The sequence below is a fragment of the Gossypium hirsutum genome, chromosome A03 (assembly GCF_007990345.1).
Source record: "Gossypium hirsutum isolate 1008001.06 chromosome A03, Gossypium_hirsutum_v2.1, whole genome shotgun sequence".
Taxonomy (NCBI): Eukaryota; Viridiplantae; Streptophyta; class Magnoliopsida; order Malvales; family Malvaceae; genus Gossypium; species Gossypium hirsutum.
This window is the reverse complement of record NC_053426.1, coordinates 98,611,081-98,630,326: the sequence shown is the minus strand read 5'-3', so window position 1 is coordinate 98,630,326 and position 19,246 is coordinate 98,611,081. Positions and strand designations below refer to the sequence as shown.

At 32.6% G+C, this 19,246-nt stretch overlaps 2 protein-coding genes and 1 long non-coding RNA gene across 3 annotated transcripts; all 3 read left to right on the top strand.

Moving 5' to 3' along the window:
• Nucleotides 1-425: 425 nt before the first annotated feature.
• LOC107888082 (uncharacterized) lies at nucleotides 426-2,384 on the top strand. The gene is made up of 5 exons (XR_001681272.2): nucleotides 426-570; nucleotides 847-1,018; nucleotides 1,149-1,198; nucleotides 1,281-1,626; nucleotides 1,766-2,384. It is a non-coding gene; the product is annotated as an uncharacterized lncRNA (long non-coding RNA).
• Nucleotides 2,385-10,340: 7,956 nt separating this feature from the next.
• LOC107886559 (uncharacterized) lies at nucleotides 10,341-13,151 on the top strand. Its single transcript, XM_016810557.2, has 3 exons — nucleotides 10,341-12,306; nucleotides 12,407-12,569; nucleotides 12,671-13,151. The coding sequence occupies exon 1, from the start codon at nucleotides 10,475-10,477 to the stop codon at nucleotides 11,081-11,083; it is 609 nt and encodes a 202-aa protein (XP_016666046.1). The 5' UTR covers nucleotides 10,341-10,474; the 3' UTR covers nucleotides 11,084-12,306; nucleotides 12,407-12,569; nucleotides 12,671-13,151.
• On the top strand, nucleotides 11,182-12,834 carry LOC107887689 (protein trichome birefringence-like 2). The gene is made up of 5 exons (XM_016811927.1): nucleotides 11,182-11,330; nucleotides 11,754-11,950; nucleotides 12,088-12,229; nucleotides 12,407-12,501; nucleotides 12,671-12,834. The coding sequence occupies exons 1-5, from the start codon at nucleotides 11,182-11,184 to the stop codon at nucleotides 12,832-12,834; spliced, it is 747 nt and encodes a 248-aa protein (XP_016667416.1).
• Nucleotides 13,152-19,246: the final 6,095 nt, after the last annotated feature.

The following is a 19,246-nucleotide window of genomic DNA, read 5'->3' as shown; positions in this document are numbered from 1 at the left end:
GCATCACTGTGTTGGATTAGGGCGTGAAAGATGATGGTCGATGGTGAATGAACGTCGAACGATGATTGTGACCTGGTGGACGCTGGACGGTGGTGACTAGTAGTAGGGATTTTGGGAGATTTCATATTAGGGATTTAGGTTAGGTATTTTTGGTGTATTATTATTTTTTGAATAGTTCGACTGGATTTTATTGATCAGAAAACAAATAACATAATAAGGAAATGTTCTTGTAAAACTTTTAAACTAAGACCTAAGTAGAAAAAACTAATAAAATAGAAAACTGACCCAAAAGAGAGTGAATGGCCCAAGATAAAACCAAATAACAATTGAAATAAAACAAAATAAAGAAATGGGAAATCTAATCCGGTCATTGTCAACAGCAAGTACCCATTAATTATCTGTCTTTTTGAATCTCTATACTAGCACTTCAACCGATAGCAAGTTTCAAAAATGCTTTCATTTATGCTATCATTATCTCTTCAGATTTTCTATGGGGACTCTTCAATTTGGATGTCTCGGCAATCTCTCCTCTTGTTCGTGTTGAAGATGGACGAAATCTGCTCCCTCCAGGTGCTTTTCTTCTCATTTTCTTAATGCTTCTTTTGCAAGTTCGTTGGCATAACCATTTCCTGATCCTTGAACAAACTAGAAGTTGATTTCTTGAAAGTGTTGTTTTTTACTTTGAATGTCTCGGATAATTGCCCCTATAGCTGATTTATCTGTCGCTGCTGAGTTGCATTTCTTTATGATCGTTTTTGAATCTCCTATGATATCTATTGATTGAAAAACCATTGAAATCCCTAACTTCACTACTTGTAACCCTGCATGTGCCTCTGCCATGAACAGAGACGATATTGTGGAATGGAGAACTGTCTTCGAGGCTAAAAACTCACTCAACTACCCTCACACCACCAAACTTAAAGCTGGTCTGGAATATATACCGTCAAGAGATGCATCAAAATAAATAGCTACTCTTGCATTTCTTTCTTCCTATCTCTATATTCTACCATCATTTGAGGTAAGTGGCTTTTCTTCCAACCCATCGATCTCTGCTATATAACTTAGGATTCGGTTAGATAAATCTCTTCATGTTGTTATTTTCCCCTCGTGAACTAATTGGTTTCTTGAACTCCATATTGTCCAAACAGCACAGCAAAACAGCCGACATTGTTTGCTGTTACCCATGGTGAAGACCCAAGTAAGCCATTCCTACAAATCTTGAATATTAGTATTAATGACCCATGATAGATTTAGATTTTGCCATATCTCTGTTGTTGTAGGGGGTTGCTATCTTCTTCCGTATTTCGACACCGAGGACAAGAAGTATCTGCAGCCACTCTTTTGAATCTGAGATTTGTTAGAGTTAGAATAAAGTTCTAGGAAATATGCCATATAGTGATAGCAATTTTTGAAGGGAAATGTAAATTCTATAGCTTTCTGTAGAAATTTTTTGTTTCGGCCTGTATTAAATAAGCACTAGGATCCATATTAGCCTCTTGTAATAGTTTGTAGGAACTTTTGACTGAAAATTTGCCAGAATGTTCTCCTCGCTAGACTTGGAAATCATCATGTTCTTCTTCCGCCAGAGGAATTTACAAAATCTTCTGTTTTGTTTCCACTTGAAAGGTATTAACTATTAGATCTATTTTCTATTTTCTTGTTGAAGTATCAATTAAATCCAAAACTAACTCTACTTCTGCATTATTGGGATTATCATTGATTCTCTCTGTATCAACTATTGGTACCCACTGATCACTCCAAACAGATATATGATCTCCCCTACCGACTCGTCAACATAAGCCATCTTTTAGAAACCCTTTTGCTGCCCAAACGCTCTTTCAGGTAAGCGAAGGTAAATTCCCTAACTGTGCATTGATAAAGTCTGAATTTGGGTAGTATTTAGCTTTTAAGATCTTTGCTAATAAAGAATTTGGAAAATTAATAAGGCGCCAACCTTGCTTGGCTAATAAAGTAATATTAAATTAACCAAGATTTCGAAACCCCAAACCACCCTTTTCTTTGGTGGTACAAAGATCCTTCCAAGTACACCAATGAATGACCCTTTTGCCACAATCCTTCTGCCACTAAAATTTTGTAATAATACTCTCAAGATCAACATACAAAGATTTAGGTAGTAAAAAATAGGCATTTTATACGTTGGAATAGCTTGAAGAATGGCCTTAATAAAAATTTCTTTCCCACCTTGAGAGAGATGTTGAATACTCCAGTTGTCAAATCATTCCTTAAATTTGTCCTTTAAGTTTTGAAAAGACTCTTTCTTCCTTCTACCTACCATATTAGGTAATCCAAGATAGCATTCTAGGTCATTTGAGCTCCGTACTCCGAATATGCGACTAACTAATCGTCTTTCTTCCTTTTGTGTATTAGTGCTAAAGAAAACAGTTGACTTATCAAAATTGACGAACGGACCCGAACAGGTTCCATACTCGCGTAGAACTATTTTCAATAAATAAGCTCTCCTTTCAGTAGACTCTCCAAATAAAATGCAATCATCATTGAATAACAAATGTGATACTTGTGGCCCCTTTTCTACTAGTCTTAACCCCTTTTAATTGTCCTCCTTGAAATGCCAATCTTATAAGATAAGATAAGCCTTTTCTGCAGATCATAAATAAAAACGGGCTCAAATTATCACCTTGCCGTAATTCTCTCGTTGGTTGAAAATTTTCCCCAACTTAACCATTAAGTGCCACTGAATAAGAAACAGTAGACACACATTTCATAATAGAAGTAATCCAGCTAGGGTCAAAACCCATTCTCATCATCATCTCCTGTACAAAATTCCATTAGAGTCAATCGTATGCTTTACTCATGTTAAGTTTTATAGCCATCAGCCCATTTTTTTCGAATTTTTTTCGTTTTAGAGTGTGTAAAATTTCATATGCCAATAATACATTATCCGAGATTAACCTTACTGGCACAAAAGCACTATGTGCGCCATTGATGCATTTTTTGAAGACTTCTCTAAATCGATTAGTAATAGCCTTTGCCATTATTTTATAAATAATGTTGCATAAGCTAATGAGATGAAAATGAGTAAGATGGGTTGGATTTTCTTTTTTAGGAATAAGCACAATATGAGTAATATTAATTGGACTAACCTCTATACCTCTGTTTAGATGTTGAAGACAGAAAAGTGTGACCTCTTCCCTAATGATATGACAACATTTCTGAAAAAATAAGGTCGGAAACCTATCTTCACCCGATGATTTTGTAGGCCCCATTCCAGTAAGCGCCTTCCAAACCTCTTCCTTTGTATATTGCGTCGTGAGTCTTTAATTATCCTCTTCGGATATACAACGTTCAATACCTGATAAAAGATGTTCATGATGCCCCTTTTCCCCAGCCTCAAATAAATTTTGGAAATAAGATCTAGCAATTTCTGCCATTTCTTGTATATCCTCCGTTTCCCTTCCAGTCATATTCTGCAATTTCTGAATATTATTTTCCTTCGTCTTTGTGTTGCTTGACTATGGAAAAAGGCTCTATTCCTATCCCCAAATTTCAGCCAATTAACTCGAGCTCTTTGCTCCCAATATCTTTCATCCTTCTCAATCTCAAAATTCAATTGTAGCTTCGTATCAATCAACTCTGCTAAATTATTATCACTCATTTCAGTTTCCATAAACTCAGATAGCTTTGAAGATTAAAATTCTTTTTCTCGTTTTCTAGACTGACAAATGCATATAGCCCATTTCCCCAAGCCTTTTTTTAGACGATCCAGCTTTTACAGTAGACCTCTTGATGCTATTTCCCAAATGAGTTTAACTTCAACATCGAATGACTCCTCCAAAACCCACCATGCCTCGAATTTAAATGTTTTCCAACTCTTTCTATTGTCTTCTCTTTTCGTCGTTAGAAGAGGACAATGGTCAAAGATCGAGTGCACAAGATTTTGAATGGTAGCTTCAAGGAACATAGACATCCAATTCCCGTTAGCAACACATCTATCCAAACGCTTTTGGATATTTAATTCTGGAAAATTTCCTCTCTTTTAAGTAAACCAATTATCCGAATAGCCTACATCTATCAGATGACAATCTTCTAGAACATTTCGAGATACTTCCATTCCTCTTTCGTCTCTAGGCAACCCTCCCTTCTTTTCAAAGTTGTACATGAATTCCTTAAAATCTCTGTAAACAATCCAAGGAAGTTCTTCCTTGCTACATAAGTTTTTTAATAGATTCCATGATTCATCCCTATCTTGTGCGTAAGGGGAACCATAAAATCCTGTATATCTCTTTTTTTTCCATTGTCAGGATCTGCACTAAGCATATCAATGTTCCTTTTTGGAAAATTCTGAAGTGTGATGGTAGCATCACCTCTCCAAGCCAAACACAAACCTCCTCTAGATCCATCAGGGTCCACATCAATGCCATTAGCAAAGCCATAGCTTCTTCGTACTCGTTTCATTTGAATTTTGTTTTTCTTTGTCTCTATGAAGAAGACTATTTGGGGATTATATTTCTTCAGCGTATGCTGAAGCCTTCGAATTATCTGTGGGTTCCCCAAACCACGGAAATTCCAACTTAAAATTTTTATTGCGATCGGTCAACTTGCCTTTTGGCAGCCGTCGGTGATAAAAGAGTATGGTCCAATATTTTCTTATTTCTTGCCATTGCAGTATTGCCTTCTTCTCTTTTTGTTAGGTCTTCATTTCCCGCCAAGGCCTTTTTTTCCCTTTATATTCAATTAGCACCCTTTTCCTCCAGATCATGTTCTATTACATAATAAGTCTGTTTGGCCAATAAATTTTCCCCCATTATGAAGAAGAGGGAAAATTACCTTCCAAATTGATCCCCAAGATAGGGTCGATGGATACTATAGTTTCCGACTTATTCCTTATTCCCCATGGCCTATATTCTGAATTGCGCTTGCCATAGAGACTTCCACCTGTGTCGTCTTCTCCATCTTAGCATAACCAGATACTATTCATTGCCAAAGCTCTTTTGGATTGCGCTCGTAAAGACAAGTCCCAGCCCATCACTGCCACTTCCACCCCTAATGCCATTCTTGCCTCACAAAAAGAATCACTATGACCCAGCCAACAACAATAGAAACAGAAAAGAGTCAACCTTTCATATTTGAATCTGACATATGAACAGTTCCCTGAGAACATAACCCACTTTTTCCTCTTTAAAGTGTGACGAACATTCAATTGAACTCGAATTCTTATAAAATTCCTATTACCTTTCCCCATATCTGAACTATCATACTCTAGAAATTTACCCAAAAAATCACCTAGTTGCATTGCCAAACTTTTAGAAAAATAACCCATTGGATTATCATGGATATATACCAAAAAAGGCAAAAAGATTAAAGGGATTTTCAATGGATCCTTCCCCCACTATAGTGTGTGCAAAACCAGTAAGTGATTATTAAAGGTCTATGAGGAGCCGTTCAGAACTCTGTTCATGGCCATAGCATGAGAAAATTGAAGTAGAAATCGTTTTTCTCCTAGATTTAGGATCTGAACGCCTCAACTGGGTGCCATAGGTTCGCTATGGTGCTTTTCATTGCTGGGAAGTGAATAATGCTGGCTGTTAAAAAGCATCCTACTAGTCGGAAAGTGAATAACTTGTGCTTGTAAAACTCCTTCTTCTTCTTCATCAAGTGTTAATTCGGAAAATTCTTTTTCCATGATTGCAGGCTAGAGATTAAGCCTCGTTATGCGTGCTATCCTAGAGGATGAGAGGAGATTCTGATAGACTTCCGCCGCCAAGATTAAACTTTGAACAAAATAACCCAAAAAACCTAAGAACATGCCAAAGAGGCAGACGTATGCGTGCTAAGGTAGTAGACTCGATGTGGACTTTTCTTTTTTGTTTATTATTTTTAGTTTTTAGGATTTTTAGGTTTTTTTTTATTAAATTTGTAACATCTAGAAATAGGGCTTAAACGGAATAGTGGTTGCGGAACCACGAATTTGAGGTTAAAAAAATTTATTCTAATTAAGTTTTAAGGTTTATTCATTGATTGAATAATTGTGTGAAAATTTCGTGAAGAAATTTTATGTATAAGTGCCTAATTTGATAATTAGGACTAAATTGTAAAATTAGCAAAACGTGTGTTCTAGATAAAAAAGGGGATTTAATTGAAATGGGTGGAGGTCTTTATTTAGTAATTAGACCATTATATTTAAGTTTGGACAAAAATGGGTAAGAATAGCACAAATTTGAAAGAAATGCCTTTAAGGGCATTTTGGTCATTTAGTAATTAAAAGAATTAAAAAGGGAAAATAAAGTCAAAATTGGTTCATCTTCTTCATGGAGGCCGAATATAGCATGGGGGAAGCCATGGTTAGGGTTTCCAAGCTTTCCATGCTCAATAGTAATTCTGTTCTAGCCTCGTTTTTAATGTTCTTTACGTTTTTAGAGTCTCAGTAACTTGATTTAGCTTATTCTAGCAATAATTCATGCTAGGGTTCATATTTGGAAAAATACCCATAGGTTAAATGTGTTTATTTTGATGTTTTATGGTAGAATATGAAGCTTGAAATTGCTAAGGGATTTTAAGTGAAAACGAGTAAAACGACATAATCGGTAAAAATACCTAATGTTCATAAGTACATGATAGAGTGGGAATTTGATGTTTCTATAAAAGGGGAAAATGTTTAGCGTGTCATTAAAAATAAGAAAAATGGATACATTTTAATTTCCGAGCCTAGGGGCAAAATTGTAATTCTGCAAAGGTTTAGGGGAAAATTGTAATTTTGTAAAAGTTTGAGTTAGGGAATGTTTTGAATAGTACATTAATTAAATAAGTGAAATATGATGTTTTAGATCCCGGAAAGTGAGATTTGGACCTAGAACGGGAGAAAAACTGAAAATCAGGAAAGTTGGTAAAATGGCCGTTTTGGTATCGAGGTAATTTCATATGTTTAATAAGCATTTAATTATGCATATTTGAATGATAAATTGATATTTTGACCATAAATACTTTAGTATTGAACTTCAGATATAATGATTAATGTTCGACAATAATTCGATATTGAAAAGAGAACTTGTATAATTTATATGTAAGACCATATTTTGTATTATGGCTTTGTATGATAACAAGAAAGTATTGACTAGCATAGTTTGATGAGAATAAGTTAAGTTGATGATATGATGAGATTGAGAATGTAAGTATGTAAGTTGAGTAGCATTTTATTATTATGCAATTATTGTTATTAGTATTGTTATTATTGAGTTATGCGACTAACCTTGAGAATTTGAGCAAGTATGTTTCAGCTATGACTTGACAAGGCATTGATATCTCAAAGTCCATGGTTGTACCATGGCAATTAAGGAAGAATTGACGAAAAATTCCATGTTCATAACATGGCATTTAAGGAGGAATTGACGGTTAAGGATACCATGTCATGACATGGCATTGGTAAGGCAAGGATCTCGTGTAAGACCATGTCAAGACATGGCATCGGCATTGATTAAGGACTCCATGTAAGACCACATCAAGATGTGGCATTGGCGCTAAGAGAAGGATACCATATAAGACCATGTTTGGAACATGGCATTTGGTAAGACAAGGATACCATGTAAGACCATGTTTGGAACATGGCATTTGGTAAGATAAGGATATCATGTAAGACCATGCCAAGGCATGGCATTGATAAGTTCTATAAGGCAAGGAAATCATGTAAGACCATGTCAAGACATGGCATTGATGAGTTACTATAAGACAAAGGTCCCATGTAAGACCATGCCAAGGCATGGCATTGGTGAGTTCATAAGGCAAGGATACCACGTAAGACCATGTCAAGACATGGCAATGGTAAGTTCAAAAAGGAAAAGGTTCCTGAGTAATCCAAAGAGTAAGTCAAAGAAACGACAAGGTGAGAACATGAAGAAAGAGTACAGGTATGCATTTAAGGCTTATTTAATATTGAGATTGTAAGTAATTGAGATTATCAAGTATTAAGTAAGTGATGAGTTTTCAGTTATGCTTGTGACACTTTATGACATGATTGGCAATATGCCTATATTATGAAAGAGTACTCATGTGTTAAGTGAGATGTTACAGGTATGTAAGCAAGCTATTAAGTAAGGTGCCTTTTGTATTCTGAGCCTTTGGTAAGGTTACCGATGAGTAAGATGGGAAAGTAAGAACTAAACATTATTTAAGCAAATTATGACAGTATAGTAGTAAGCTAAATTGATTGCTAATGCTTATTATTTTACATGTGAACTTACTAAGCTTTATAAGCTTACTTCTTTCACTTTCCCATGTTTCAGAGTACTTAAAAGCAAGCTCGGGTTGGAGGTGGTCGGAGACCACTTCACACTATCAACTATCAAGTTACCAAATGTGTATCTTCGTTTACAAACGTTCTAATTTATGGCATGTATAGGGACTTAGCCATTTTGTGTGTATGTCCTTATGATATTGCTAAAGAATGGTATGTAAATATTTGATAATTATTAGCTATTGAAATGGCTAATGCAGAACATGTTTCGGTGTTATGTATGCCTAAATGGTAGTTAATACAAAGAAATCATGAAAAAGTGAAATTAGCATTAAAACAGTATTAAACAGCAGCAGTGATATGATCTTGAAAAATCACCAAGAATAATAGAAATAGAATTATGTGATGAATGAGATATAAAATTAAAGCTTATTGAGTATATTTTCATATGAAAGAAACAGAGTAAGCAAAAGAAGTGTATATTAAGAGATATTTGAATTTTATTGAGACAGGGTCAGAGCAATTTCTAAATCCCCTGTTCTGACTTTATAAATTCACTAAAAATTGTATAAAAATAATTAGGAGTTATGGTTTATATTTATAGATTTCTTAGTGAATTTACTTTCAAGGGAAATAAACGGCATGGTTATTTGAATTCTGTACAGGGAGAAAATTGATTCGTCGTGAGGAGAGGTCAGAGTAGTCCAATAGTGCAGTAGGGAAACTTTAACTAATAAACTATACTAATTGGCTAGACCAAAAATTCTAGAAAAAAATTAGGAAGAAGATATATGAGTCTAGTTTCAAGAAAAAATCACGAACTTAAATTTTGAGTTTTCTCACTCGAGTTATGATTTATTTAGTGACTATGACGCAGATGGGCAGTTTTATAAGGAATAATGAAATAAATTGTTTTGATTTGTCTAAGTATTCGAAAAATTTTTAATGTTCCCGATTTGGTCTCGAACCGTTTCAATTGCATATTTTAGGGTCTCGATGGCCTTTTTTAGGGACATATTGAATGAATGTAAGTTAATTAATTTTAAAAGCAAATTTTATGCCCTGAATTAGTATGTTAAGTCAAGTAACGCATCGTGCTCGACTCCGGCGATGGTCTCGGGTAAGGGGTGTTACAAAATTATTAAATTGTTTTTATTTTTTAGAATTAGGTTGGGTTTATGGATGTATTGGATTAGGTTTATATTATTAAGTTCAGTTAATTATCTGATTTTGAATTAAATTAATCGATAATCGAAATTTAAAAAACCATTAATCGACCTCTGATCGAACTAAGTTCAACCACTAACTGATTAATCAAATTAGATCAATTCGATCGATTAATTCAATTTTAACCGAAGTTTCAACACCCCTAAATTTAGTTACACGTTTAACATTTGATATACTTTATTAGCAATGGTGGTGAAATCTCTTATTGATAAAACTAGTTGGGAGTTGGGAATGATTAATAAAAGCAAAATTATTATTAATTAATGGAATCAGAATAGAGGATTAGTAATTAGTTTCTGATACTTACTAAAATTATCATCAACTTTTTGCAATGATTTGAATAATTTAATTCAAGATTCTTAAACCATATGATAATCGACTTCCATGTAAAGAAAGTCCCACGTTACATTTGGAAAAAAAAAGGTTCTATTCACTTACTATAATTATCAAATTCCCCATTTTGCTCAAAGGAAAATGGCGTTTTCCTTTCTTATTTCTCCACTCTGCTTGTAAATTCCATAATTCACCATTAACAAAAATGGGAACTCAAAAAAGTTTTATAGTTCCATCCCCGGTCCCCCACCTCTTTTTGTTTGTGTTTCCTTCGAAGGCAAACTGCCAAACTCTACCCTGTTTCAGCCTTTCACCCATTACACTTTCATCACATTTTCCTTTTCTTTTGTTTTGTTTTTTTCTTCTTTTCCTGAGAATAATTGTCTCTCATAAATGCAGAGAGCAAAATGAAATCGTTCACATGTTAGCCTTGTCTACGCCTTCTTTGTTATCTGCGGACCACATTGACGCACTGTCCTCTTTCTTTTTTCCCACCTTACATCACAACATAATATAATTTGTTCACATTTTTTAAAAAACATTTTTGGCTCTCGAGTCTTAACTTAAACTGTAAGCGAGTGTTCAGTGGTTTTTCCTTCGAAGGATGTGAATAAACATGCTTTATCAGACCAGTTGTCACCCAAGAGAAAGGTGTTTTCTAGGCTTGGTCGGGGGTTGGCAGCGTGTCTTATTGCTATCACAGGTCTTATGCTTAACAGCTCCTTTAACGGCCCTGTTGTGGGATCTTTGTTCCAAGGGTATTATGGTGTTAGCGACGCCACGATTTCACTTCATTTTTCTTCTTTTTCTTCCGTTAGTAAAGCTACTGTGGATACTCAAAATACGTTAGAAGTTGACAATGGTTCTTCAGTGATTGCTAAAAAGCAAGAATTTTGGGAGGAAAGTGAGAGTGGTCAGGTGGATTTGAAGGATGAGGTTGACATTGATAGAGAGGGAACCCAGTTGGAGAATTCTTATGAGGGGTCTAAAACTAGAAACTTTGATGTTGTGGAAGGAAGGATTCAACAGATTGCCCAAGATGCAAATGGTTCAGTTGTTTCCAAAAATGGTGATGAAGTGATTTTGGAGAAGACCTGGTTAGGGAATTTCTCCAATATATTAAATAATGCTACTTTAGCTGGTAAAAATGTGAATGCCAATATAGTTGTTGATAATCCTGGTGGTGCTAATAATGTGACCAATTTGTCAAATAATGGGGAAGTTGTTGGACATTTTTTTGCAGAAAAGAAGGTTGTGGAATTGAATAAAACCACGAACTCTCCTGGTGGTGATGATCATTTCTTTTTAGGAATGTGATCTCTTTGATGGTAGGTGGGTGAAGGATGATCATTCAAAGCTGTATTATCGTCCAGGTTCTTGTCCTTACATTGATAAAGATTTTGATTGTCAGCACAATGGAAGGCCTGATAAAGGCTACATTAAATGGAAATGGCAGCCAAATGGATGCAACTTACCAAGGTATTATCTATATTGATGTTCATTTATCTTTAGTTACAGGCTTTCCCCCTGTTTTCACCCATCATGCAAGGGGACTTCAAGATAGGTTTTGAGTTTCATAAATATCTGTGAAGTTTGTTATTGAGTGATATAGGAGTAGAATGGCTAAGGGTTGGTTTTAATAATACATTTTTTGTTGCATTTTGTAATGCGAACAAAAACGATCCCATTGTTAAAAGTTCAGTTCAACCAACAAAATGTTAAGGCTTATCCCACTTTCAAGGGAGAACTCATGTTCAAACATTTTGAGGGCCAGCTAAGAACACCAAAAAGATTAGTCTCCATAAACCATAAATCAAATGTATGAATGGGTAAATGGCTTGATGTTTTATCATTCTTTTTATGATCTTTCATAGGACATTGGGATATGTTTCAACTATGAAGCAATGAATACGAGTCTATTGAATGGAATTTCGTGTGTTTTCAGTGTACTTATGTATATAACTTCATTGTCACCAATACCATCCAGGCTAAATGCAACTGATTTTCTAGAGAGACTGAGAGGGAAAAGGTTGGTTTTTATTGGGGATTCACTGAATAGGAACATGTGGGAGTCTATGGTTTGTATCCTCCGCCGAAATGTCAAGAAGAGGAAACGAGTTTACGAAATTTCTGAAAGAAGTGATTTTAAAAAGAAGGGGGTTTATGCTTTCAGGTTTGAAGCAAGTTTCTAGAGATCCTTGATTTTCAACAAATTTGTTCCTATTGTAAAGGCATTTTGTAAATAGAACTTGTATTTGATATGCCCTTGTAGGATTAAAATTGCTCGGGGCACTTTGTTGCTTCCCCATTTCTTGTTAAAGAATCATCTTTCAAGCGAGAAAATGGATCGATTGAGACACTAAGATTGGATTTAATGAATCCTTCAACTTCAATGTATCATGATGCTGATCTCATGGTATTCAACACTGGTCATTGGTGGACCTATGAGAAAACCTCCAAAGGGTAAGTAGCAGTGACCATTTGTTGGGTGTTTCCAACATTTAACTCCTTGGATTTTGATGCTACATGATAATCGTGAGGTAAAAAAACTGAGAAAATAAATTAAAAACAAATAGCTATGATGCCAAGTAAGAGCTCTAATTGTTTGTTTTAAGTTATATGCATTTTATGATCATGCAGAGAAGACTATTACCAAGAAGGTGATTATGTTTACCCACGACTCAAAGTCTTGAATGCTTGCTTATCAGAAGGCACTCACAACATGGTCCAGATGGGTTGACAAGAATGTTGATAGCCACAGAACTCAGGTTTTCTTCAAGGGATATTCGGTTACACATTTCTGGTACGGACCTCTTTCATACATACATAAGCATGTGTTACTCTTGGCTTGATGCTTTTCCAGATAATAAGAGTGTAAAACATTTAACGTTCTATTGCTTGCAGGGGGCCAGTGGAACTCAAGAGGACAATGCGACAAGGAAACTGAACCCATTTTGAATGAAACTTACTTGACCAAGTACCCTTCAAAAATGAGAGCTGTAGAATATGTTATCCAAAATACCAAAACTCCAGTTATTTATCTGAATATAAGCAGGCTTACAGATTAAAGGAAAGACGGGCATCCTTCTATTTACAGAAGAGAATATAAGACGGAACAAGAAGGGAATGCTGCAGGGAGAGTTCAAGATTGCAGTCATTGGTGCTTACCTAGAGTACCCGACACTTGGAACGAGCTGCTATATGCTTTGCTGGTGGAAATTTAGAGAAACTGAAAAATATTTATGTGCAAAAACTAAAAGAACCAATTTTTTTTTCTTTGAGAAATATCATGTATTTTGGATGTATTAACAAGCATATTGAAGCAAATGTGAAATCCTTAATCCAGTTAGATAATAAATTTAGAGAAAAACCTTGAATTTTACCACACTAATTCTGAAAGCAAGAATCAAGTACTTGTGATCTCATAAGCTGAAAAGTAATGTTACTTGCATGCATTCTAATTTCTAAGCTGAACATGATCAATATGAAAATTAATCATACACCTTTGTTAAGTAGAGATTACAAAACAAACACTCAAACTTTGAACCCAACCCACTAAATATTGCTTCTATGAAATATTCTTTATGCCATCATTCAAATATCTACAAATTCATCCCTCATATAATCATCACAAATATCAACTCTATATTTATAAAACTCCATTATTTTTTAAAATTTCTTAATTTGAATTAAAAGTAGCCTACTTTAGATTACATTATAATCTTTTCTTTTAAATGTTCAAATCAATCCACGTACATTATGAATATAAATAATATGATTCCTCTATTAAAATATTCGTCTACTTTTACCATCAAATACTCATGTGTAATTTTAATATATTTTCAAATTAAATGTAAAAAAAAAATACCCACTTATGTTTCTCTTTTTAACATTTCCTTTGAATCCTAACACTTATTTATCAAGATAAAGAGCATCCCAATCGTGTAAAGTGGGTAAGTCTTTGCCCATGAGTTTTTTCTTTGACTCCACAATTTTTGGAATTGCATAAAAAGTTATGGGTAGTCATTATTTTGCTCCGGTGGTACAGAAGTAATTATCTATGAATCTTTTTACTATGGATAGAATTAATTCATATATTTTTTATTTTTCATGTATTTTTTTCGTGTGATGCACGGATTAATTATGTATATTTATTAAAATATGATATATTTATTACTTAATTTATGTGAGTAAATTTTTTTAATGTTTAATTAAATATCTCAAAATCAGTTAATGTTTTAAATCTTCAGTATTTAACATTAAAAATTTCTATAAAATGACATTAAAGCTTGTATTATGAATACCTTTAAGTACCATAAGAAAAAAACATTAATAAATATAAACTAAAAATAATTAAAAATATAAAAAATGATTAGTATGCAATTAAGCTTCAAAAATTAGAAATCTTATTAATGTATCATATCTTCAATTTATGCTTGCATTTAATATTATTATAACTCTATGTTTGAGAAAGAATAATAATTTATTATCTTATGTATTAACTTACATTCAAATATAAAGGCATTTTGTAGGGTATTAAAATCATTAAAATTTTATTAAAATCAAAATTAATTAAATTAACTGTATTGTACCATATTATATACATGCAAATGTCACAGGCCATAGATCAAAGTTCGTGACGAATGTGCAAAGAGCGTCACATGAAGGTCAATTGATGAAATGGAGCTCATTTGACCTTCTTGAACTAGTTCGACTCATGAAACATATGGAAAAACTCATCTACTCAAAGTTTTAGTGGTCTAGTGAAACACTCTAGTAAAACTAGAGTTACCAGGGTAATTCTTGTAAATTTTAAGGGATAAAGATGTATAAAGTTTAAATCTCTTAGGACTTTTATTTTGTAGATAGACTCTAATCTCAACTGGCGATATAACTCAATCTGTATTGTTAGATTTGGGAGAGCTCAACTATAAATAGAGCTATTCTCCCTCATTTGTAATCATTCATTTGTAATATTTCATAGTAATTGAATACCCTTGCAAGCATTTACTCAAACAACTTGAAGTGTTGTTTTCATGTGGCTTTTCTATTCTTTCGTTGCTCTTTTGTTTTTGAGTTTTTTCCTGCCTTAATTTCAGTACTTTGGAGAATTTCTATAAAAAAAATTCACTTTATGGATGTTAGGTTGGCTTAAGCGGATTTAAAATCAATAAATCGCCTAAAGACGCACAAATTACAAAACTAAAATTCTAGCCTTATGACATAAAAGCATTAATATAACTAATCATCATATGTAAGATTAAAAAAAATCCATAATTGTTTGAAGTAATATATTTTATTGCGTTATGCCAAAAACTTAAAATAGATAACATACCAAATTTTATTTATTAACTATTGACAATTTTGGTATTAAAAAATATAATGAAGGAAATTTGGTTTAATGGTATTTTAGGAATTATAAGTTGTGGGTAGTAAAAAATTATTTAAGAATAAACCCTCACTGTAATATAAATTATTAAATGTATTCTCATAAGTTGAAATTCGAATTAAGTCTTCAATATTGCTTCCATTAGACAAAAAAAACTTCTGAAAGTTTCAAATGTAACTTAAACTTATGTTGTTTCTTTCTCATAATTACTTTTAGATAAATAACAACTTTGAAATAAGAGAAAAATACTATACTCATTAAATCATTTTAAATATTATTTATGTATGATGGTAAAATGCAAAAATGATATTATATGATTCTTGTGAAATTAAACTGAAATTGGAGTAAAATTTTTAAATAATTCCAAGACAACCTAAAATTTAAACATAATTATTTTGTAATATCCCGAATTAGGGTCTAATCGGAATAGTGATTTTGTGACCATAAATCTGAGATAAAAATAATTATTTTTTGATTATTTTGAGGTCTATGATATGATTGCATGATTGTGTGAAAATTTCGTGAAGAAATTCTATGCATAAAGTACTTAATTTGAAGTTAGGGAGTAAATTGAATAAGTTGCAAAACTTGCATTCTAGAAGTTTCTAGTATGAAATTGCTTTGAAATATTAATTAAGAGGTCTTAAATAGCAATTTGACCAATTTCTAAGTTTATGGACAAAAATTGGACATGGATGGAATTTTTGAAAAGTTTAGTAAAAGGGCATTTTGGTCATTTAGGGGTAAACTGAATTAAAATACAAAATTAAAAGCCAATTTTGTTCATCTTCTTCACCATGGACGTGTATACCAAGGGAGACTCCATGGCTAGGTTTTCCAAGCTTCCAAGCTCGATTATGAAGGAAATCGAGATTCGGGCTTAAATCGGGAAAATACAAGGTTATGGACTAAAATGGTAAATTGTTGTTTCTGGATCAAGGTAAGTTCATATGATAATAATAATGCAATGTTATGTTTGAATTATATTTCTTACTATTATTGCATATATTGTATGATTTAATATATTGGAAAAGTTGATGGAATGGTGTTTATGATGTGGAAATATGACATGAAAGAATGTTACATGAAATGCAAGAAAATGATGATACATGACAAATGATATATGAAATATGTGATATATGTTATGTAAACTCTTAAAAGCTGATTTGATATTTGAGTTGTGTCTTATTATACTATGAATGGACAATTGGTACTATGGATAGTGAGATTGACACTTCGAGTAAGTTCGTACATAAATAATCTATCGATTCTTTTTATGTTATTATATTTTGATATCATATGAAATGTGACTGCCTATCAAATGGTTATTTGATGTAAGTTATGAATTTAAATTGATTACGGACAATTTAGTAAAATGTTGAAAAGTGAGGAATTTCTCGGTTGAACCTTTGGAATAGAAACGATACAAATGAACTATTGTGAGGTCACGTGTGTAGTACTAAGTGCAGGCTACTACGTGTACCGGATAATTGGTCGCATGTGTTAGTTAAATTAAATTTCAAAAAAATTATGGAATTAAAGATTAATGAGTCTATTTTCATATGAACGAAACAGGGGAGCAAAAGAGTTATATATTATGTGATATTATAATTTTTGTGAGACAGTGTTAGAATAAATTCGAGATCCCCTGTTCTGACTTTAGAAATTCACAATAAATTTTAAAAAAAATTATTAAGAGACATACCTTACATTCATGGATTCCTTATTGAGTATATTTTTAAGGGAAACAAACGGCATGGTCGTTGAAATTCTGTATAGGGAGAAATTTGGTTCGTAGTGCACAGGGGTCAGAGTAGTCGTACCCTGAAACAGGGGAAACTTTAATGAATAAATTGTACTAATTGGCTAGACCAAAAATTCTGAAAATTTTATGGGAGAAAGATATATGAATCTAGTTTCAAGTAAAATTAGCGAAACTAAATTTGGAGTTTTGTGGCTTCAGATATGAATGATTTAGTAACTATAACTCGATAACACAGCTTAACCTGAACATGTGTAATTGTACAATTATAGTGTTTTATCTTGAAAAGCGTGGTAGTAATTGCTTATTATTTTCATATGAACTTACTAAGCGTAAAGCTTACCAATTCTCTCCATTTCTTTAGTATTGACAGGTCGACTCGGGGTTGGAGATCATCGGAGGAAAAATCACACTATCAAACTATCATTTTGGGAGAATTAATTCAAATATTAGAAATATCAAGTGAGTGGCATGTATAGGAAGTTGGTTTGTGATATGTATTTTTATTATGATTTTGACCATACGTATCAGTCTGCATTGAGTTATCATATATGATCATGAGATATAGTCCTTATCCATTATGGTTTATATGTTTAATTAATCGTGCCATGTCCTATGTTTTGATGTGATGATATAGTTAGCTTTGTTTGTTATGCATGTGTTCGAAAAGTTTTGAATTAAATGAAATTTTATGGCCCGATTTTCATCTATGTGTATTGTTAAGTCTGGTAATGCCTCGTACTCTGTTCCAGCCTTGAATATGGGTAAAGGGCGTTACATATTTCAAAAAAAAAATCAAAATGACAATAAAACAAAACTAACATAAAAATGAACATGTAAATTTTTTATAACATACACATATTATTAGATTAAACCTTCGTTAACTCAACATTTATATTTATTTCCGAAAAATATTACATTACTTATGAATATTTTATTATTAAATGAATATCTATCAAGATGAAGATAAGTTTGATATATATTAAGACTCTAATGTTTATTAGAAAAAGAGTTTTGTATCTTCTATACTCATTATGCTAGGAGAAACATTCTAAATATCTTTATTGATCAATAAAATACGTTCTTTTTTACTCTTCTATTTTTATTTCTTTTGTTTTCTCAAAAAAAAAATTCAATAAGACTCAACCCTTAAAAATTAATTCTTCTTCCTTAACCACCCAACCACATAATTGACATGGATATTTTGTGTCTAGTAGTATATAAAACCAATAGTCTCTAGAGAAATAAAATTACCTAAAGCAAGTTTCAAACTCATGTTCCCTAATAACCCTCACCGCCTTTTACCATTCCATTGCTAACAAATTTGACCTCAACCTTGATTTTAGTTTTTGATATTGAATTTATCGAACAAATTTTAAATTGGTAAGGAACTTTGATATTTTTTTTAAATGAGGTATGATTATTATTTATTTGTTTTAAATCTAATTGAATTCTTAAGTTATATTATTAAGGATTAGTGGGTTCATAAGTTTTCCTAATAAACTTTCATAATATATTATTTTCAAATGGTTGTTTATAAAAAATGTATAATAATATTCTTTTTTATTTAATATTTGAAAACAACTGATGCTAGTAGAAATATATTAATACCATGTTACTTTATATTTGAGAGTATATTCTTTCCTTATCAAATGTTCTTTGTTTAAATATATTTTGATTGTCGACTCAAACATTTTTTTTTTGTGATGTTGATTCTTTTTAAATAAAGAATATATTGGGATGTTTAGAAATTCATCCTACTTGATCAGTTGCACTCCCCAAAGTGAGTGCAACTATAAAAAAAATTAAGGATATAATTATGGACGTGATAAGTGCCCCTAGGTGGAAACATAATAAATAAGAGAACAATGAGAGTCCTCAATATAACCCTTCAAATGGTAGATATAACTATATTAATATTCTTTAAGAATATGACTTAAATACTCATAAATACCGATCTTTTTAAAAAATTACGTGAATAGGTCGATTTTACGAAAACACATGGCATTTTTTGCATATTGACAGAAAAACGCGTCCAGTTGGAAGCGTTTTTAGCATATTGACAGAAAAACGCTACCAGCTGGAAGCACTTTTTACCACATCAGCACTAAAAGTGGTAACACCAATATGTTTTCTTATTTTATGATGCCACCTATTAATGTGGAAATAAAACTTACAAAATATGAGTCTATATAAATTCATAATCCATTTGCAGCTTGTTCCTAAATAATGTGGGATTGCTTACTCTTTTACTAACATATTTTCCCACATTTGATGTTGTGAATAAAGGGAGAGAGAACAATCCCGCATCCTATATCCCATATCGTTT